The sequence below is a fragment of the Falco cherrug genome, chromosome 10 (assembly GCF_023634085.1).
Source record: "Falco cherrug isolate bFalChe1 chromosome 10, bFalChe1.pri, whole genome shotgun sequence".
Lineage (NCBI taxonomy): Eukaryota > Metazoa > Chordata > Aves > Falconiformes > Falconidae > Falco > Falco cherrug.
In genome coordinates this window covers 16,955,396-16,977,861 of record NC_073706.1, presented here as the reverse complement: position 1 = coordinate 16,977,861, position 22,466 = coordinate 16,955,396, and the positions used below count along the sequence as shown (strand labels likewise).

The 22,466-nt window shown below is 53.1% G+C and overlaps 1 protein-coding gene across 3 annotated transcripts in view; it reads left to right on the top strand.

Annotated features, from left to right (window-relative positions):
• Window positions 1-22,466, top strand: part of CDH22 (cadherin 22) — an 86,032-nt gene that overhangs the window by 38,991 nt on the left and 24,575 nt on the right. For all 3 annotated transcript variants that reach the window (XM_055722923.1, XM_055722922.1, XM_055722924.1), the window contains 4 exons: window positions 5,151-5,270; window positions 15,114-15,281; window positions 16,333-16,520; window positions 17,325-17,578. In XM_055722923.1, the coding sequence (XP_055578898.1) occupies window positions 5,151-5,270; window positions 15,114-15,281; window positions 16,333-16,520; window positions 17,325-17,578 (730 nt within the window). The remainder of the gene's footprint in view (window positions 1-5,150; window positions 5,271-15,113; window positions 15,282-16,332; window positions 16,521-17,324; window positions 17,579-22,466) is intronic.

Here is a 22,466-nt window from a genome sequence, read left to right as displayed (position 1 = left end):
CTTGTCTGTTTGCCCTCAGAGACACTACTCCTTCCCCTTCCAGTGCTGCACTCCTGGTCATGGTGCAAGCTCTGAGCCCTCTGCCCTGCGCATCGAGCACCTGCTACACCCTCTCATCCCGTCTGCATGTGCTAAGCCCCTCAGGGAACCTGTGCCCCCTAAATTTAATGCTTTGGCTTGCTCCCCAAGACAGCACATTTGCCTGCTTGGCATCTGGGCTGGGGTGCCTTGTGCAATGGGTTTTTCTGGCCAGACACCCCAAAGGATGTTTCCCTAATTGTATATTTGAGCAATTGCACCACAGCCAGGTTGGCTCCCTCGGGCTTTTCCTGCGGGGCGTTAGGGCTCTGCAGTGAATCTCCTCTGGGTTGGATTTGGCTTTCTACCAAGTCGGGATGTTCCTGAGATTGCAAGAAACTCACTTCTGCTCCAGTAATTTTTAAGCTCCTCCTGGTTTATTTTCTTCCCTGCTGTCCTGTCTGCTTGTTTCTGGGGTGCTTTGGCCCCTGCATGTGCTGGGGCAAGACAAAAGCTGCAAACGGCGCTGTTTATAAAATCCCACCTCCACAGCAACCAGGTCCCCGAGACAGGAGTGCTGCACGCTGGCATCAGTCCAGGGCATGTGGCTTTGCATGACAAAGCTCTCCTCTCGGGGTCCTTTCCAGTCTGCAGAGCTGGAAGAGCCGCGGTCCCCGCACCGAGGGCGCCCCGCCGGGCAGGGAGCTGGCCGCCGCCGGGGGGAGCGGCTGGGGGCTTCAGCCGGGGCCGGGGCTGGGGGGGGCTGCCGGGGGGGGGGGCCGCGCAGATGTAGCGGCGCTGGCTTTGCCTGCCCGTGTGCAGGCCTGTCGCCTGGCTGTGCTGCCGTCGCCGGCGAAGGGACGGGTCCTGGCGGCTCGCTTGGGGATCCAGCGCGGTCCGCATCACTCCGCGGTGCGTCCGCCGTTTTGCCGGCCGACACGTCTTTTAGCCGAACGTGTTCGCAGCAACTCGCCCAGCCGGTGGTCTGGGGCCACAAGCCTTCCGTGTGCGAGTGCGTGGCACCCCCAGGGCGGCCGAGACGGGCCCCGGAGGCTCAGGGTCCCGCGGGGAAGGCGGCGCCGAGCGCCAGGACGGCTCCGCGGCCTCTCGGCGGGGCTCCGCGGGGCGCGGAACTGCCCGGGGCTGCGGGATGGGCCCGGCTGGGGGCTGGCAGCCCCTCTCCGCTGCTGGCTCCGGCGCTCCGCTGCGTGAAGCAGGGAAGGGATGAAGCTGCCGGGCCCCGGAGGCAGGGGCTGGCCGCCCTCCCTGGCAGCTCTGCGGGACTGCCCGGGGGAAGCGCAGCCTGTCCCATCTGCTGTGCCAGGTTGCACGTTTGCAGCAGGAGAGTAAGAGATGGACTCCGACTCGTTAATTTTTATATAAAATTGTTGGTTTCCGTTGGTTCTGTGGGGTGACTGCCCAGGGGAGAAACTGAGGTCTTTATCTGGTTTTACATGTCCAATTATCTCTCTGGATACGAGTTCAGGCTTCCTGGTTATGGGAGGTGGGTTATACAGTACATGATGGATATTTAGGTTTTATTTATCCTGTCTTTTATGGCTAAGGCACTGCCAGAAAACTAAATAAAACTCGTACATGCGGTACTTGCTGTGGGCAGTGCTGTGCTCGGAGAGCGGGGACTGCTGTCAGCGCAGGGGCGGGAGCGGCGCTCCTGGGCTTGGCTCTGCGGGGAGGAGGGGATCGGGTGTAACGGGAATTCAAGACCTTTGTTCTTTACAGTGAGAGGGAGGGGTGGGAAAGGGAGAAGTAGGGGTTAAGAGAGGATGCCGGACAGTTGGACTGCTAGATTCCTGATATCCTATAGGTGACCTTGAGCAGGCTGCATTGCATCTTTGCAGACTAGAAGTCAAAGCACAAAGTGGTGTTTATGTTCCCTACCTGCTTGTTTTGCTCATCTGTTAATGAGATGCCATGAGAGCAGGTGGGGAAGGGAAGAGCCTTCACCACCTTCAGGGCTGCTACCATCAGCCTAAGGGCAGCGTGCTGTGACCCTGCTGCCTCCAAGCTGAGGGTGTCCTGCTGCAGTGCTCCTCATGCTGCTTGGTTTTCCCTCACACTGGAATGGAAAACACTGCTCCCAAACATGAGTCTCACGCCTGGGACCTGGCAGCCTGCATCTGCAGCCCTGTGGGCCAGGAGCTTTCTGTGCTGGCATGGGAAAACCAAGAGCAGCAACCCGCCTGGCTTGTCCAGGGCATAGCTTAAAATGGAAAAACAAACCCCCACCTCTGGATGGGTGTAGGTCCTGCCTTCCCGTTGGACTGTGGCACTGATGCAGCTTTGCAATGTTCAGGTAAATACTGGAACACCAGGAGTGTAGCTCTCAGATAGGGGTGAATTAGTAGGTGTATAGTGCAAGTGGGTGAATGCATCTGTGGAGAAGCAGCATGAGGGTGGAGAGCCTGATGCAGACTTTTGGTGTTGAGCCTCCTCCCCCCCCCCCCCCCCTTTTAGTGATCACTGACCGGCCCCTGTGGGGTGACAGCACTGAGATGGCTGGGATAGAGGGTTGTGGCATAGTCCTTGGGGCACTTGCTCTGCCTGCATGTATGTGGTTCTGATGCAAGCTATACTGTATACAGGGCGAGTGCAGGCAAATAACTCTTGATGGGCTCATGTGCGTGTGGGTGAGTTCTGGATCCCCCAACACTTTGCCTCTGAGGTGCCTAGGCAAGAGCAATGGTTCTTGGAGTGTGGGGTGTTTATGCAAGATCAGCAGGTTCTGCCTGTGGTGGTGGTGGGTGCAGGTGCGGGGGCAGGTGCTGCTGTGAGTACTGGGCACGGACTCTCAGCTGGTTGCTGCTGGGCTGGGCACAGAAGGAGCCCTACCTGCTGCTAGGGCAGGTGGTGCTTTTTGTGATTCTCAGACTTTGGCAGCTACAGCATCCCTAGCCGGGCTTCTCTGCTGCACCTGGGAGAGGGGTACTTGGAGACCCTGGTGCCACATACTTTGCCTTCCCTGATCCCTTCCTCTGCTTTCTGATCAGAAACCTCCCAATGGAACATGTCAGGGTTCCCAAAGGGATATGCAGTGGGGATCATCTGCCTTAGCTTAGAACTGGTGAAAGAGTTGCATGATGGCAGGCAGCGGGAGGAGGTGGGACAGACCTTTTCAAGGAAATGCAGCAACAGTATTTCTTAAACAGTTGTTTGCAAGGCAGGGAGCTAGTGTTGCTGTAGTGTAATTTGGATGTGCCTGGCAGGGATGCACCATAACTTCGCTGGAGACAGCAAAGCATAAATAAGTTGACTTGAACTAGCTTGTTGCTGAAGACTGATGAGGGGGATTCTTGTGCTATCAGCAGAGCTGCAGCTCTGAGAAGACAGCCAGAGAGAATGAAAAGCAACCATGGTAACTGCTTATTTTCTTCAGTGAACACGCTTTCCAGAAGATCAGAAGCAAACTGTACTGGGGGAGCATGTGCATTGCAGCAGCATTGCTATCTCTGCTGTCTCGTCTCCTGCCCGAGTCCAGGCTGGGCTGGTGCAGAAATGCCCTGGCTGCCTGGCTTGCCTGCAGGCTGTGGCTTGTGGTCTCCTGACAGGGGAGGAGGAAAGCACCAGGAACTGGAGCTCCTCATCCTCCATTCTGGATGGTTCCAGCTCTATTTCTGCCCACTGTGATGTGGGAACAGGCTGCTTCTGACTGTATTGCACCTTTGGTGTTTCAGAATGTAATGGATCTGGACTCAGATGCTGACAGCTAGTAGTAAGCCTGGCTCTGGGTTAGTTGTGACGCAGGTGTAGCCAAGACCTGCCTGTGAGATTGTCTTTGCAGCTTATGGATGAATGAACTGCAGAACAGAAGGGTTTCTGGACCAGTGTGGCACCTCTGCTCCTCAGCCTGTGGCACAGCAGCCCTGAGAGATGCATGAGGCAGATCAGCACTGCTGGATGCAGCAGTGTGAGCTGTGAAATGCTCTTGTGGCCCCTTCAGTTTGGGCTGGTCTTGTGCCCTGGAATGATCTCTGAAGCAAAACGTACCTTTTAACTGCAATCATTGCTGGGGAATCTTGTCCGTTATAAATTACTGGCTTCACTGCCAGCGTTGTCAGTTCTTGGCCCTGGCAGTACTTTGCAGCAGGGAGTTTCCCAGTTGATTTGATCTCTCCTATGGGCAGCTCAGGGCTCTTCTCCCCATCCTGCACCTCATCCCACCAGAAGAGTGACTGGTGCCAGCAGTTTGCCTCTGGGGCAGAGATGCCCTAAGTCTGGTGCTAGGGGTAGAACTGGGTAGCCTGTCCTTATGGGTGTTTCGCCACACCATCTCCTTTCTCAGAGGTGTCTGTAAGTAGGATTAGGCTTCCCTTCCTTCTCTCTTTTGTTGTCTCTGTAGATCTCAGCCCCTTTGCTCCTGGTCCTGTTCTCATGTGCTGGATCCTGCTTTTGTCAAATTGAACATGATGTCAAATTAAAGCCATCACAGGGACAGTTGGAGTGAAGCACCCAGTTTAATGAGGCAGCGCTGAAAATCAATAACTTAATTGCAGACATTTGATGGACTTTTATCCAATTTATAGTCCTCCTGCCCTCCTACGTGTAGAGCATGAGGACGTGGGATTGTGTCTGGCTCTGGGCAAGCAAAAGCCTTGCTTCTCCCATGGCTGTTGTCCCTTTGCAGGTTTGTCTGCTGCAGAGATCTGGTGCTGCAGAGTGGATCAGGCTCTGGCTGGGAAGTCCCTCTACATGCGGGAGAATTGCTTGGTGTTGCTCAGTGCTGACAGGAAAGGGGCAGCTGTGGTGATAACATCTCATCCCTAGCTCTTTTCCAGATGGTCCAGCAGAAGTCTCTGGGAGAAAAGCTCCAAGCTGTTCAGACCAGTGATGTCCTGGAGAGCAGTCCTGCCTAGACAGCAGCCCCAAGGTGGCCCAAGGTCCAGTCCCTCCTGCCACTCTGCAGGACAAAAGGGCATTTGCAGCAGTATTTGGAGTCCTGGCTCTCAGGCTTTTGGGGGGAGGCAGTGCCTCAGCTGTTCTTGTTTCCCTCAGCGTGTGCAAATGATCAGTGTTGACCCCTGCTTTCCTGTTCTGCCAGCCGCTGGCCCTGAGGTTCGCGTTGGTCTTCTCTCCTCCTCCCTGACTTTCTGTTTTCCTCCTTGTCCCTGCTGCAGGCACCTCTGTGATGCAGGTGATGGCATCTGATGCTGATGACCCCACATATGGGAGCAGCGCCCGGGTAGTCTACAGTGTGCTTGAGGGCGAGCAGCACTTTACTGTGGACAGTAAAACAGGTGAGCAGCAGCTAGCTGGGCTGGGGCAGTCCGTGTGGGATGTCTGGAGAACAGACCGTGGCCACGTGTTCGGTGCACGGCTGTGTGCCAGCAGGCCTGTGCCCCCATGCTGGCTGTTGGTGCTGGGGTACCCATGCCGCGGCGTTACTGGGTGTGGAGAGGAAGCTCAGCAGCCCTGCAGGCTGCTGCCTGGCTCCAAGCAGTGCCTGCAGCAGGCAGCACCGCAGAGGAGGACCTGCAGCTGCCAACCCAGAGCGCCCTGCCTGTGCCTGCACCAGCCAGAGCTCCTCTGTGTGCTCTGTGCCCAGAGCAAGAGTGCACCTGCAGGTGTATAAAATCTCAGTGTGAAAGGTTTAAGTAATACCAGAGGGGCCTTACCAAAGGCTGCATTGTTATCACCAGGGCTTTGATTAAAGGTAACACTTTAAATTAAGGATCGGTTTATAAATGTTCTATTAATATTTAATGAAAGAACAGTAGAAGCTGCTCCATTCCTTAATAACTTATAATAGAGCCTGTTGTAAAATGCCTCTGTAATAAATCCCGAGCAGATGATGCTCTGACTTACTGGTTAGAGTAGACCATAACCAGGAGGTGCTGGGGTATATATTCTCCTTGCCTCCCAGGAGTGTGACTCACATTACCCTTAATGGCAGCCTTGCAGCTTTCTAAGGAGGGAAGACACTCAAATGCTAATAAGAGGTATTTAAGGCACAAAGCATGCAGTAAAGTACCCACAGTTTAATGAAAAATTGTCAAAGGACAAGCACGACGGTAGCTGCAGCTCTTGCTGGAAAGCTGGGTGTCCTGTCCCACCGCCGCCCCCCCCCCCATTGCTGAACCACAAACCACAGTGACACAGGTTGGGAGCGACCCTTGAAGTGCCAAGTCTTTGTCAGGGTGACCTGTGTTTGTTCTAATAGATGTTTTCTAAGGCTGTTTTTATGTAAGAGTGAAATTTGTTCGGAGGCTTTGGTATGGGGAGAGTGTAAGGAAGGTATGTGTGCCTGAGCCTCTGCATCTGTGTCAAACTACATGCCTCCTGAAAACTGGTCTGGTGCACATGGGCAAGCCAGTCCCAGCCCTGGCTGTGACACTGGCCCTGGCTGCCGTCACAGGAGAGCTCCAGTTTGGTAGCTCCTAAGCACACCTGACAGCAGAGCTGGGGTAAGTGGTGGAAAATGCCATTGTCTGGGCAGAGCCTGGTGCATTGGGGAAAGTGCATAAGCAGCGGCTTGGGGCTGTACCCGCTCCTGGTCCAGAAGCTGCTGCACCTGGGTTTTCTTCTCTCCCAGATTTGCTTTGTTTTATTCAGGGCTGGGGCCGGGAGGTGGGGGTGGGGGGACACACAACCGGGGAGGGGGTGGTGAGGAATGGATGAACAGTGGGCTAAACATTGAAAATTCTGGTGTGTGTGAGATCCTGTTAATCTGAGACAGCTTTTTGTGAGTAGAAGCCTGGCTGCTAGAATGAAGAGGGACCACTGGGAGCAAAATGCACAAGCCAAGACGTGCAGAGGCTCAGCTTTCTGCAAAAACATTAATGCTCTGTATTAAGGCATAAACTAAAATGTGCCCTGTGGGACTGTGGTGAGAATTAATGTCACTCTGGGAATCCAAGCTTCTTGATTCCTTGACTTTTTGTGTCTGAATTCTCAAGCTGGCTGTTTCCTACGCAGGGGGGTGTTGTTGTTGTTGATTTACTGTTCTACTTGCTTGTGATTCATAAAAGCAAAACTGCTGACAGTGTGCAGAAGAGTCCTCGGCCCCTTTTGAGCACATCTGTTTCCAGAATATCTGACCGCTAAAACAGGTATGGGGGCTGACTCTTCAGTGGCATCTGGGTTGCAGTTAGCCTTTTGCAGCTGCCTTACCTGGGCACCAGGAATGCAGTGGGCAGCTCTGCCCGTCAGCCACTTAAGATGCAGCTGCAGCCTGTCCTGTACCACCTGTGGCCTCGTGCCTGGCATGAGCTGTGTGCCCTGCTGTCAGTGCCAGCCTGGGTGGGTGCGGAGCTGGGGGCAGCAAGTACAGGACTCGTGGTGCCGAGGGGGGACATTGTTTTGTTGAGTCTCTGGTAGTGGCAAGGAGCCAGCACGTCCACCCAAGCAAATCCCATCCCGCTCCTACTCTGCACTTGGACCAGTTCTTGGTGCTCCACATGGGAGTCCTGGTCTGACTGCCCTGGGGGGCCTGGCTTGTGCCCTGAGCATGAGTTTTAATTACCTGTAGCAGCATAACTCTCAAGAGCCACCATTGTTATTAATGGCCATAAAAAGAACCGTAAAAACCTGGCATGTTACATTTCTTATAATACATAGTAATGAAGAACAATTTGTTTTCCCTTTTTGGTTTTGACTTTCTTCTCCACCTTTTCTTGTAGGTCCATACATGCAGTGCTCCCTTGCACACCGCCTAAGCCCGTGACACCTTCCAGCGTGTGTGCTTTCTTCCTTCCTTGCCTTTACAACCAGCTCTTTTCGCACTGTCCTTCATAGCATCAGTTTTGCACGTACAAGTGTGGTTTGCACAGTTGCCTATAGGATATGAACAGCGTGTATGTTGTTAAGCTTGTCTCCTGTTCTTGGATGTTACTAGCTGTAGTATTCAGCTGGAATTTTGGATTTGATGGACCTGTCAAAGGCAGACCCAAACCATCTTGATGCCATGCTATGCTGAATCCTAACACTCAATAAGCCTTGAATTCATGTACTGTCACAAACATCTTTTTAGAGGGAGACTAACAACTAAATGGCCCCACTGGAACAGTGGGAGCTGCAGCACGGCACTTGCTGGTGTCCGCAAAGCTGTGGAGAATGATTTCAGTTTCCACAGTGTTGAATGATGGTGAAGAAAAAGCACAGCTGATCCATATGGGCTTTTCTTTCGTATACACCGGCTACTACCTCTTGTACTTTGAGAACTGAGTTTCAGGAACTGAAACTGTGTGTGCATTTGTGTTGTGTACCCCAAGCCAGGTCCCAGAACTTACCCTGCATATGCTGAGGGTCTAGGCTGGCTTTTTCGGTGTATGAATCGGGAGCTTTGTATGCACAAACTCTGGAGGCATGACTTTCTTGCTAGCTGTGATAATATCCCCTAGGTTTCTTGCAAGAGCCCGCAGGCGTTAGTCACATTGAGGCTTTGTGCTGACCATTCATCCTCAGTTTGCAGGTGGGGTGCAGCTGATCTTTGACTGCTCTTTCTAGCAAGGGAGCTACATTGTGCCGTTTCGTGGCTGCTGAAGGAGGGAGGCTGTGCTCCTACAGTAGTCAGCCCCTGTGTGTGCTTTGCTGCTTCTGTTGGAAAACAGCCGCATGTGTTGGTGGTGGGTGTTGCTTCTGCGTGAGAGCACTTCAGCCTGGCTGTAGAGCCTCTCTCCTGCCCTGGGGCTGCTGGCTGGCTGCGGGGCCGTGTCCGTCTGTATGTCCGTCCCCCCCACTTTGCGCAGCAGGACGTGGAGCAGGAGGCTTAGTGCTAGTTCCTGTTCTAGCTCCAGGAAGCCCCTCCTCACCAGGATCCTTCTAACTTAAACTTTTCAATTGCTGAGATAGGCATAGAGTGTATGTGACTCCCAGTGCGTTTACATGAGAGGAGAAATCAGTGTGCATTTAAATTTACAGGCCATACTTTCATGTTGCTTTGTGTCATCCTGCACTCTGTACCTCTGCAGATCATTCACCTTTGTAGGGGCAAATTGCTTCTTTCACAGGCAGCTTGCCTGCCTGCTCATGTGTGTTCCTGTGTTCTTTGCAATGCCCGTCCTCATCTGTGGCCAGCACGGCAGAGACTTGCTGTTGCCAGCAACAGCTTGCTACCCACAACCTCGGGAGGAAACCTGAAAATAATGGACACCCAGAAGGAGGGCACAACCTGGTGCCCTTGGCTCCAGCAGCCTAGTTCATCCCTTTGCAGGGACATTGACTGCTACAGAGCAATCACAACAGGTAATACTGCAGGCCTTGTGATACTTGGTGCTTTCCTTAAAAGCCCAGTTGTTGGTTCAGGAGCGTACGTGGGAATCTTGCCTTTTACTGAAAGGAAGAGTTTCTTAAAATCTGACGTTCTGCTGTGCGCAGGGAAAAGGCAGAAGGACTGAGAAGGCTAATTGAAATGCAGTCTGACATTTATGATTACTTAAAAAGTTCCTGAGTTCTAGAGCCTGTCTCCTGATTTGGAGACTTAGCTGGTGAGGGCTTAGAGGTACTTGTGCCAGGGAGAGCAGGAAAAGAAATACTGGCCAGTTGAGGTGAAGCTGATGGTTGGTTGTGTGCAGCCATTAATTGTTTCACCCTTACTTACAGACCCTTACAGAGCCAGCCTTGCCCTGTTTGGAGACTGATTACAGCCCTAGTCCTGGGGTGGTGAGGGTGGACTGGGAGAGGAGTTGTGGCTGAGATCATGCCACATGCTGAACTGGGCTGATGAACTGTTGGGTTTGTGTGATGCAGTGGTGGGAGGCAGAACATGTTTCTCTGCTGCTCTCGCCAGTTTGTTAAAAATGCTCCTTGGTGCCTGGAAACACAAATCGGTATGCGTGTGCGCGCGCGCTCTCTTGGGTTTACACAGATCTGTGCCCCATCCCAGAAGCTTATTTACCAGAGCTGTGCACAGGGACAGGGGGTCTGAGCATGGGTGATGAGGGTCTGCAGAGAATGCATGCTTATTTAAGGTGATTGCTCTTATTAGCAAGATCGAATGTTAACAGTCCTCTTCAGAGACTGGTGCAAGAACTTCAGCTGGTTTGGGATCAAACTGTGTGTTTAGTCATCTTGAGGAAATTATAACTACTAATGTGCAGTGGGAATTAATATGAAGTGACGAGGGATTTAGCTGCTAAAAGAAGGGACAAAGGGAGGGTAAGTGTGCTGGCCCATCTGCCAGAGCTGACTGCAGGTGCCTCCCTCCAGGGCACTGGTGCCTCAGTGCTGGCGTGGGGAAGGCTGATTCCAGCCTGTAGGTTCTCCTCTCTGAGCAGTGGCAGTTGCTCTGTCTCTGCGGGTGCTGCCCTAGGAGCTATGGGGCAGCTGGTTTGACAAAGACTTGGCCACCCGCTGTGAAAGGTACTGTGTTAGAAATCCGCAGGCTGCAGCATCCCTCAGTCACAATAGTTGGGTGATTCTGCTCCCTTCCAATTAGCTTTGCTGGTTAGCTTGGTTATGCTGATGCAACCGTGCTGTTTCCATTTCTGGATCTCACTCTGTACCTTATTTGCTGAAGAGACATGAACCTCCTGAGCCTTGTGCCTAGTACCTTGCTTAGACCACCTGTAGTTTCTGCCTTCCAAATTGCCCTAAGGATGGGAAGGGTGGCTCTGCACGTAGTGGGGATGAAGTGCTGGTTCCTGGGGCTAAGACCCCATCTGCAGTTGGCTAACCTCCTCCTCGAGGCAGAGATCTATTTGCTTCGACTGGCCAAGCTGCTGGGGAGGAGTGAATCTGGTTTTGTCCAGCTAAATAGGAGAGAAGATAGAGAAGACTCTTCTCAGGCATACACAGTAAAAAGAGACAAATGGCAGGAAGAGAAAACTTGTCACCATGAAGGTGGCATTTCTGTCCTTGGAGATACTCAAAACCTGACTGGGCATGGCCCTGAGTAATCTCATCTGCCTTTGAAGACTGCCTGCTCTGAGCTGTAGTTGGACCAGGGACCTCCTGAGGATGCCTCCATGATACATTACTTTCTGGCTTTGTGGCAGGGAGCATGTTGTTCCTGACTGCCCTCAGCTGGAAGGTGACCTGTCCAGAGGGTCTCAGAGGATGTGGACATCTGAGCTAGAAGTATCCAAGAGCAGAGCAAAGCCCATAGTAATTGGGATTCCTGGAAGGCGGTTACCTGCTGAGTACTTTGTCCTGCTTTGTTTTTTATCGCCCAAAGAGTGTCTGCTGGTTGAGCAGATTTGATGGTATATATGTGATGCTGTAAGTGTCCCCTTGCCTGGTAATTTTACTGATTAATCTGGATCATGCTGGAAGGCCACATGTGCCTTGTACCAGAGGGTATGCCACCATGCATCTGGATTATTCAGCTATAACAGATGCTGACAAGAACTAGGGAGATGAGTCTGAGCTGGAGGTGGTTCTTGCTTTATTAGCAGTGTCTGGGAAGGACAAAGTTTGGTAGTTTGGCTGGAAAGAACGTGAATCTTGGGAGATGACAGCAAGGACTTTTCAACATACAGCAGCAGAGGTCCCTGCCTCTTCTGTCTCTGTGCCCTGAGAGCAGGTCTGCCACCATCACTTGCTGCTGCTTTGCAGAGTTCCTGGGGGTCGGGGAGCAGAGGCTTTCCTGCCTCTTAGGAGATGGGACCATGCATGTTTGCTGCTGGTGGCTCTCTATGGCAGCACTCATAGAGCCATATTCAAGGAATTGGTGTGGAATATGTTTGGAGACCCTGGTTTGTCAAGGCCACTAGTAAATGGGAAGCGGTACCTCAGCCTAAGAGACAAAACCAGCCTGACAGTTGGGGTAGCAGCCTGGTGTGGCCTGAGCAAGTTTAGGGGGAACAGGTCTCTTGGTGAGAGTGCTGCTGGAGCTCTTGGAGGCCTGGGGCATGGGGCACTACATCTGCATCAGACCCCCACTCTCCTAGGATGAACTGGACAAACAACATCTTGGTAGGAGATGGTTTCTGCTCGGTGTGCACCCTCGCCAAAGACAAGGATTTTGTCTGCCTCCTGCCACTAGAATAACCAGAGCCAGCTGGGGCTGTTTGGCCGGTTCTGCACATGCCAAATGGCCTGGGCTTGCTCCCTGTCGGGATGGATGACCTTGGAGGTGTTCTGGGAAGCGCCTGAGCACTTTCCTCCCATCTTGCATCGCGTATTATGAGCTATATTATTACAAGCAGCTCAGTTAAGTCATTACAGCCTTGGTGAATGCATGAGCTTTTTCCCTCTCATCCCAATTCATCACTATTGTGCTGACATGAATCATTTTCATTATAAAATGCTTCAGACACCTTTAATTAACAGAATTGCTTAAATTTCAATGAGATGGTGCTTGCCCAGAAATAGTGGGTTTGTATTCGTAGTGGAGTGGCAGGAGAAGGCCTATAAGCACGACCAGCTGAGGCCAGTCCCGTGCAGCCCTGGGTGCTTGTGCAGGGCCAGTGCCTGCTCTCAGAGGGGAGACTGCAGTTCTCCCTGGGGTGCGTGTGTGGGGGCGCGTGCATCACTCTCTCAACCCCATTTGGACGAGGTGGGGTGGGACCCCTGGTCAAGTGCCTTCCTCTGAACAGGTCCAGGGTCGAGGAGGGAGCCGGTGTGGACCCTAGGCCCCATCACAGGGTCAGCACCTGCTGCCTTCCCATGGAGAGGTTGGCATGCTCCCTAGCAGAAGTTTGGCAGCGCTCTGTGCCGCATCTCACCTGCGTGATGGCCGGGAGTGTGGAGCGATAGGAGGGCTGAGAGTTACGAGTGTGTAAACAGGCAGATGCTGGAAGTGCAGAAGAGATGGCTAGTGAGACAGAGCCCCCTCCACATTCCTGGGGCTGAAGGTGGTGGGAGTCCAGGTAATTACAGAACTGAAATGACAGTAGAACAAGGGAAGGTGGGTGATATTGTGCCTGTCCACAAGAGCTGGGGAACTGCAAGGAACTGAAACGCTGGTTATGTCTTTATAATAGATCCTAACTATGATAATCGTTGGAATAATTGCTAGTTCCAGAAAGCAAGGAGAGAGAGCTCTCCAGAACAGTGTTGCCAGCTCCTGCTGCACCTGTAATATCATGCAAAGGGGTGAATTTCATCCTCTCAGCTTAGGGACGTTTCTGACTGCCTTTGGGCCACAGCCCCAGTGGCTCCTGGGTGTGAGCCATCCACCCATAGCCTTTGTCAGGAGGTGCACAAGGTCACATCAGACACATGAACGGAGAAATGGTGGCAACCAGCTGGCTGTAGAGGGCTGATACCTGGGGTGCACCCGCTAAGCCATGTCTTGTCTCCTTGCAGCTCTCCACTGTGCTCAGGTTGTGCTGCCCAGAAGTATCTGCTTTGGGCCCGGTGGCATGGATGGCTGCGATGCTCTGTTATTGCTCACTTTGCATGTCAGCAAATTGTCTTGCAAGTTGCTGAAAGCAACTGGATGATTCTGCTGTCACTTGGCAAGGGGAGAGCCTCTTGTTCCCTCCAGGTCAGACCCCCCTCACTGGAGACCACAGCCAAGCAACACCCCCACCCCCACTCCCCAGCATTTTCTCTAACTCCAGGCAGGATTACAGGTTAAAAAAAAGCAAAGATCTTGCAGTTCACAGTAGGAGGAGGTAAAACTAACAGTTAAACAGAAAAGCCTGGAAGAGGGAGCAATTACAGAAACAGAAAACAATGTCTTTATCTATGGGAATGTTAAGGAGCTGAGCTGGAGGGGGTTTTAAGCTGATTCCTGGCTGTTCTGTGGTGGTGTTGGTACAGTGGGACTGGGAATGTGCCGCTAATGACCTTGTATCCCTGTATGTACTCATGCGTGCTCCTGGTGCCACCTCAGGGCAGAATCACTGCTTGCTTCCATTCTTAGAGTATTTCTTCTCTGCTTTATTTCCATGTAAATTAAACACTCCTGGGTGACATAGGAAGTAGTAATTCTGCCTTTCACAGTGTTCTCTGGGTTTTACTACTCTTTGTTTCATGGTTTACATTCCTTTATATTTTAGCCCAGGTCATTTCCCCCAAGCCCTGGTGGCTACTGAATACCTGGAAACACTTCTTTTTAAGAGACTTCATTTCATAAAAAGTACTAATACACCATACATTTTGTTAGGTTTTACAGTCTTTAGTGCATTCTCAGCCCCTGACACAGAGCTTGTATATCATCTCTGGCCTCCTTAACTTAGAGGGGCACTTGAAAATGAGGGGGTTTGTGCAAACGGACTTTGGGAAATGTGCTGCCCCCCTCCCATTTTCCAAATCAAACAGGGGGGCCCTCCAGGCGTGCTTGAGCCATGAGGCACCTGTGAAATGGAGCCTGGGCTCAGAGTGCCCGTGTTCTGTTAGGAATGCTGCAGCAAGCCTGGCTCCTGCTTGAGCAGATAGAGATAAGTGGGCTGTTGCAGATTTGTGCCAAAGGGGGTTTGTGACTCAGCCGGGGCTCTCATGCTGCCTTTCTGTGCAAACCTGGAGGCTGGCCCCAGCACAGCCCCAGCATCTGAGCGAGTCCTCTGGCTCCTGTGCCTCTGGCCCCCAGCAGTCCTTCACCCGGCTCCTGGCCTTCCTGGAGAGGAGCAGAGAGCTCTGAGATGGGGTTCAAGCCTGTCAGAGCTACTGGCAGCCCACGGTAGCAGCAGCAGTCAGAAATGTTTCATGCAACATGCCTGTGAGTTGGCTGTGGAGACTTGCTGGGATCAGGCTGGGCCTGTGGCTATTCCTGGGCTCCGTGGCAGGGGTTCGGGATGTTTCTGCCTGGCTGACAACCCCCTGGGCTCAGCTTTGGCTTATATGATCTCTGTGCAGGGCTTGCTCCCCTCTGCAGCAGAGCCCAGCAGATGTTGCCAGCAGCGTGCTCCTGTGGCAAAGGTGGCCCACAGCACCCCAGGCTGCTGTCGCCTGTAGTCAAGGGAGGTAGCCCATCCCTTTTCAGCACTGGCAAGATGGTGCAAGTGCCGTATGTGGTTCTGAGCTGCCACATATGAGACAGAACTGGGCATGGGCTGAGAACAGGGAAGGGCCGTGAAGATGGGTGAAGTAGGAGCATCTACCGTATGTGGAGAGGCTGGGAGATCTAGCTGATCCTGTTTAGAGTTGGGGCTTAGAAGAGGTAATCTCCAGCGGCCCCTTCCAGCCTCACCCTGTCTGTGACTGCGGATGCTCTGTTGACCTGCCCGTGTTCATGCTGTCATGCTGGTTTCCAGGTGTGATCCGGACGGCCGTGGCTGACCTGGACCGTGAGACGCAGGACCGGTATGAGGTGGTGATCCGTGCAACGGACATGGCAGGACAGCTGGGTGGCCTGTCTGGATCCACCACAGTCACCATTGTAGTCACTGATGTCAATGACAACCCACCACGCTTTCCTCAGAGTAAGTCCTGACAGCAGTGAGGGGGGTGAGCACTGGCCCTTATCCTGGTCCTGGCCCCTTGTGGGCGGTGGGACAGAAGCTCAGCTTCCAGCACAGCCTGGCACGTGTCTGCAGGGTGAGCCAGCCCGTCTGCTCGTGCCACTTGCAGGGCAGCAGCACCAAGGTACCGTGGCACGCACAGCTCCTTGCCTGGGTCTGAGTGTGTCCCTGCCTGGCAGCGTGATGGAGGGGCAGCTGCCTTGGCTGAGACTGTCTGGGGCCCCGGACAAGAGCCCTGCTCCCGTTGCTAGTCCTGGGGGTGAGCAGGGCTGTGTGGTGGGGACAGCAGAGCTAGCCCTTTCCTGACCCCTCTCTGAGCGGTGCTGGGGGAGAGGACAGCCCGGCCCGTGCTGCTGTTTCCTGGGAGCTCGGGCGGGCACTCAGCTGCTGGCCTGGCCGCTCCTGGCTGCTGCGTCAGAGCTTGGTAGGCTCTGCCCCATTGTGAGGCATGGTGACACTGCCCAGCTCAGACGGTAGCCTTGTCACAAGACAGCTCTGTTTTCCACGTTGCTGCTAGTGGCCTGTGGCTCATGCTTGTGTCTAACCCGGGAGCCTTCCCAGATGAGGAGGGTGGGTGATCCTGCTGCAAAGAGTGGGCTGTTCAGTGCACGCCAGCTGCAGGCACCAGCAGCTTGTGGCTGGCAGGCCAGAAAAGGTGCTGCAGCCAGAGGAGTCTCAGCTCTTCACCTGCATCTCCTAGAAATTAGAAATAGTAAAGTTTGCAAAGAATCGGAGAATGCTGATTGCAGAGCAATGTCCATGCAGAGAAATCGGCCCTTACTTCACCCAGCACCTTGAAACATCAGTGCTCCCCAGTTATCTTCCCTCAGCCCTTATTTTTGGCTGGGGTATGTATTTCCCCTGGTTGGGCTTTCTGGGCTATAGACACCAGTAGAGGTTGGGCAGCCCTCGTAGTCCAAGGGCACCCACAGGGAGGTACACAAAGGGCTGCATCGACCTGGAGGGAGTTCAAAGGCAGAAGCAGTGACCCTGGTACCTTTTCCTCCTCCAGAGATGTATCAGTTCAGCATTGTTGAAACTGCCCCTGTGGGCACTGCCATTGGGAGGGTGAAGGCAGAGGACTCTGACGTTGGGGAGAACACGGATATGACATATCAGGTGAAGGATGAGGAGGGTGTTGAGATGTTCAAAGTCACCACGGACAGCAATACCCAAGAGGCTGTCATCATGGTACAGAAGGTGAGAGATGATGAAGGCTGGTTGGGTAGGGAGGGCACAGCTCTCTAGGAGAGCCCTTTCCTTTGGGGATCCCTGCTGCTGCATTTGAGTTGAACTAAATGCTTCTCCGAGTGTTACGCTAGCAGTAGCGTTTTTGTGCCTGCAGGTGCAGGGAGAGACCTACCTCCATTCTGGCTGGACGGCAAAACACAGACCTGTGTCTGTGAGGAAAGGCTGAAAAGGAGCAGCAGCACAGTGCCTGCTGGAGCCTGTGCAGGGCAGCTCCCAGTGTGGCAGAGAAGCGAGCCATGCATAGGGCCATGGAAGCGAGTGCTTATAACTGTTATTGATAGCACCTGTTAGGGTAGAAATATGCCCACATAACTCCTGTACCTGACCAGCAGCACTTTTTACTGTATCTGCTTTTGGTGGCAAAAACAATCAAGCAAACGCTTGATGCAGGCAAGAAAGAATGATTGTTCACCAAGGCCACTGTATTCAGCTTGCCTCCCCTGTAGAAATAATAGCAGGGTGATTAATGATCAGAACCTGCTCATTTGCAACACACAGTGTGCTATCTTCCCAGGGAATCCTTGCAGCCTGGTCGCCCTGTCGGGGGTCCTGGGGTAGCGGGCCAGAGGCTGCCAGTTCCTCCAGCCCCTCTCAGTGTGGGGGGTGCTGGTGGGAGGGCAGAGCATGAGCTCCCAGCCTCCCATGCCTGGAGGGCAGGTGGCTTTAGTGCTGCCCCCTGTGTCTCCAGTGAAGGGAGGGGCAGCCAGGGGGCTTCTGGGGCTGGGTACAGCTAACCCTCTCCTGTTGTCCCAGCCTCTTGACTACGAGTCGAAGAAAGTGCACACTGTCGTGGTAGAGGCCCTCAACAAGTTTGTAGACCCACGGTTCGTTGACCTGGGCACCTTCCGGGACCAGACCATCGTGCGGGTCTCGGTGCTGGATGTCGACGAGCCCCCCGAGTTCCGGCCCCCCTCCAACCTGATGGAGGTCCAGGAGGATGCGCATGTTGGCTCTGTTGTGGGGGTGGTCACCGCCCTGGACCCGGACACAGCGAACCATCCTGTCCGGTAAAGTAGCCGCCTAAACCTTGCATCATCTTCCTTCCAGCGGTGGGCATGGGTTCACCTGCAAGGGATGCACGTGGCCGAGGGGGGCTTGTGGCCATGGCTGGGGCAGAGGGGAGGTTGTGGCAGAGAAGGAGGGGCAGTGCAGGTGACAAGTCCTGCACACGTGGCCAAGCACGTGAGTGTGTCCTATGGGACAGGCAGCCGGGGGGTGAGTGGCAGCCTGTGCACAAGCAACAGGCAAACAAGAGCAGCTGTCTCACAGGTGACAGATTCGTTGCTGGCAAGTGATTGCGTTTGAGAGTGCCAGCGGAGTCTTGGGGAAGGTGGCTGGGTGACACTTGCGTGTCCTTGCTGCTGACAGGGAGGTGCCTGCAGTGGTGCCTGACACAGGCCAGACAAGTGACCAGGAATGACAGGAGAGCAGTGATGAAGGATGGCAGATGAGGTGAGGCTTGGGAGGCGCAGAGCCACAGCTTGGCCGTGTGTGCGTGCATGTGTGCACAGGGATCAAAGATCAGAGGAGTTTGTATTTGGGCAGGAGGCATAATCCAGGCAGCAGCTTATCTACACAGGACATTTCCCATTTCCATTTAATTTGTGGCTAAAGAGATTGTTACCTTGTTAAATTGTTATTACCTAAGGCACAAAGCAGCCTTCTGGCTCTGCCAACTGGCCTGAGTCACAAGCACTTGGGTTGGAAAGCAGGTGTTCAGAAAACATCCCCAATGTGTGGAAAATTTCCTTGAAATGTGTGTTCTCGTGGTGACGGCAGGGCTGCAGGCACCTTGTGCACAGCCGCTTCAAATGCTCAGCAGTGGCTTTGCATTTGAGAGCTCTGTAGGGAGCCCATCCCAGGCAGCGATAAACTGGGACACAGCAGGGACAGGGGCACAGGATGGAGGAGGACGTGGCCAGGGAGATGATGTCCCCGCATGGCTGCTTGGGGTGCTGAGCTCCAGCGCTGTGCAGCCATGGGGAGCACAGTGGTTCAGGGTGGGGTGAGGGGCATCTCCTGATCTTCCTGGAAATGAAAATTGAGATGTTTAGAAAGGTCAGGAAAGAATTTACACATGAAAAGCTGCCATCTATGGATGTCTGGCAGCTAGCAGAGAGTATTGTGTCACAAAGCTGGATGCTGAAATTTGTCTTGGGGGTGAATGTGAATGAAATCAGCCTTGGCTTGCCAGGAACTATGTATGTGCACCACTTGCCGTAGTCGGTGCTGTCTGTTGGACGTGTTCTCAAAGTACCTCTCTCTGCTCACCTTGTCGTGTGACTACCCTCTCCATTCAGGCTACACATCTGATTTCTTTCTTTGTAGCCCAACCTGAGCATGTGGCTGTTAGTCCACACACACATCTGTGCGTGCTTTTTCACTTGACTGTTTCTAGCAGTGCTACAGAACACCATTTTTATTTTCTGATCTGTAATTGTAGGAAAGGGGCCTTGGGGACAGAACTATTCTTATTCTCATTTTTTCTTGTTCTTTGTGCTGCTTCCCTGTGGAGCATGTTGCATTGTTTGCAAACAGAACAAAAGAAAGCAGAGGGAGGCTTGCTACCACTGTGCAGAAGGTGATGGGGACTTGGAGCAGAGAGGAGCAGATTTAGGTACTTGCAGGAGCAAGAGGGTTAGAGCCCAAACTTTGCTATGCGAGTGTCTGTCTTACAGTGAGCTTAGTGCCAGACAAGGCAATGCCTCGTGCTCAGGCACTGAGGGTCCAGCCAACAGAACTCTCAGGCATCTGCTGCAGCTTGGGAGTTGCAGTGTGTTTTTCCTTTGTCAGGCTTGATGCATTCAAATACGTGTCCTCCCTCCAGCTATCCCCAGGCAGGTAGCTTATCCTGCATCCCCCCTGCTCCCCTGTGGCATTTGGTCTCCATCCATCCATCTCTTCACTCCCCTCTGTTCTTGCACTGCCTGCTGTCATGAGCAGTGGCAGCTCTGTGCACTCGGGATGCTCCCTTGGTGCTTGCCTGGGGAGTACGGGTGGGTGAGCCCTCCCTGCCACGTTAACATGCACCAAGTGGAGACGAATGTTTATACTGATCACACCAGTGTGGCACCAATGCAGGTGGAAGGTGCTGTTGGATCTCTTGTGCTTTCCCATACTCTGGCTAAGCCAGGTAATTTAATAAAAGACTTTGCTGCGTGGGCAGCTGTTCACAGCTTCAAAGTGGTGCACAAACATTAATGCAAGCATCCCGCAGTACCCTGCAAGGATGTGACACTAACCTGTCAGCAGGAGACAGCAGTAAGTCACCTTGCATTTCAAGTGTGCTACTCCCAAAGTACAGTCACAAGAAGCCAGCACTTGTGCTTCACCTCTGATGCATTAGAGAGCAACTGGTCCTGACAGCATGACCGGTATTTGATCCTTGACTCCTTGAAGTTGGTATGAACTCTTTCAAGTTGCTGCAGTTCAGTGGATCCCTTTAACTTCCTGATTCTTGTCTGCTAGAGGTAGGAGCGAAGGCATGGCTGTGTTTCTGCAGTGCCTGCTGCCTTCTGGACCTTGGGTCTGTGTGTTGGCTCTGCCCTGTAAATAGGGGAGAGCCACAACCTTCTGTCATGATGAGATGCTCTCTTCTCCTGAGGCAGGAAAAGAACAAGGGATGCCAGAGACAGCAGAGCAAAAATCAGCTCTGTCAGTGTTTCCAGGTCCTGCTGACACCAGGCTGCCAATAACGAGGTTTGGGAAGTATTTTTAGCCAAAAGGGAACGGAGGTGCCTTTGGCTCCTTGTTTTCATCCCTAGGCCAGCACAAACGGCTGTGTGGCTTCTGCACCATCCAGCCTGAAGCAGCTGCTGGAGGCATGTTTCACCCTGGCGCTCCCCTGCCCTCCTGGGTGGATGTAAGGACACAAGGACATAGCCATTTGCTGTGAGAACAAATCCCTCCCAGACAAGCCAGGCTGGGTTGCAAAGTGAGCTGTTATGAAGACACAAGGGTTGGAGGGGTGTCCAGCTCCCCTGCTCTTAGGAGGCATCCCTGAGGCACGGCTTGCTGCCCCTCTCCCGGCTGCCTGTGGATGTACAGCCCTTGGCAGCCACTTGCCCGGGTGGGAGGAAAGCTGGGGCTTGGGGTGCCCAAAGAGCACCCATCTCTGGGTGAGCAGCCCCAGCTTGTGCTGCTCAGGAGGGACACCCTCCCTCCGGTGGGATGCAGTGAGGCAGGGAGTCATGCTCAAGTTCAGCATGCCCTCAGGGGGCAATGCTAAGCCCCACCGCGGCACAGGCAGGAAATGCCTTTCTAAAGAACTGGTGCTTTTTGTTTTATTCCATCCTTGTTTGTTGCCTAACAAAAGCTGGAAGCACTCTTTTTCAGAAAGAATTTAGCTTTCAGTTGGCTTTTTGGCTTTAGCTGTACGTTTCCTGGGCGTAGTGCAATTTTTCTCAGCTGAGCCATTGTATGAGGTAATACAGTGATAGACTGACTGTGTATGTGAGGCTGTTTGTATGGGAGCCTTTTGTTTTTCTCTCTGCAGTGGGAGCCTGTGCTCTGGTTGTGTGTGTTCCAGGCTTTATCAGCGCTGGGAAGATGTTGCTTGGGATTTAAGGTTCTCAGAGATATTCTTGTTTGGTATTCACCAAATCTGGAGACACGTGTTGGACATGGGCATTTTATAGACTGCAACAGCACAGCAAGAACTACAACCTGCTTCAGCACAAAAGGGAGAGCAGGAAAAAACAAACACAACAAAAAGCTTTTCACAGTGTTTGAAAAGCTCCCTATTAACAAAACACGTGGCATAAAATGTGCTCCTTGTTACATTCAGGGGGAGAAGTGAAACAAACTGCTTGAGAAATGCATTCAGGAGAAAGATGAGCACCAAGAAAGCTGTCTAAATTAAACAGTCACTTGTAACATGCAAACCAACAGGCAGTGCCAGCAGAAAGAGAGGAAAACGGATTACAAGGTCCGCATCCCAATCAGAGCTGGGGACTGCAGTTCCAGATACAGAGCGCCAGCCAGCTTTAGAAGGAATGAGCATATGTCCTGTCTCTGAGTACCTGGAGGACCCAGGGATTAATTGCTGCCTCTTCCCAGGTGAGAAGCACTGTTTGGCTTCAGTGGCCCAGATGAATATGAAGCTGCACTACTGGAGGTGGAGGGGCTTGTGCTGGTCAGCACAGACATTGGTCGGTGAAGGTTGTACTGCACAAAGTGGCGTAAACTGAGCGTCATGGATAGCTTCTCATCCTCGCTGCTCTAGCATGGGGGTAGCCGTAACCTCCTGGAGGGGAGCTCTGTCGTGTAGAGCAGTGTGGAGTGGTCTGATCCGCAGCTCTGAGCCGGTTATGGCTGTAGCTTTGCGGGGGGCGGATGGCCATCCCTGTGCCCCCCTCTGCCCCCAGCCCCAATGCTAGCCTAGAACTCCAGAGCCTCCACAGCGCTTTGCACAGTTGGAGAGCTACAGAACCACCTGGACCGGCCACCTCCAAACCCATAGTGCGTAGAAGCAGGCTCAGCCCTGCTTTCATGGCAAGCGCAGGCAAGGCTCAGAGCTCTCTCCTTCCCCTGACACAGTGTTGAGAAGGTGGCAGCTCTGTGAGTAGCACAGGTGACAAAGGGATCAGATCTCTGGTCTGGTTTGTGCCCTGCTATAGGGTATAGGCAGGCAGTCCTCCATACAATTCAGAAGTGACAGATGACAACCTTAACAGCAAAACAATTGGAAGCATAAGAAAAGGTTACCAGTGGCGTGACACAGGGTGCTCCCCTATCAGCCTCCTGCCCTCCGGCCATGCAAGCCGCTGGTGTCAGATGTTTCCAGGCTCAGTGATGCCTCCCATCAGTAAGTGGGTTTTTCTGTGTAGCTATTTTTTGCAGGTATCTCTGTTTATGCAGCAATGACATGAGTGTGAACAAAACAGGCATGTGCTT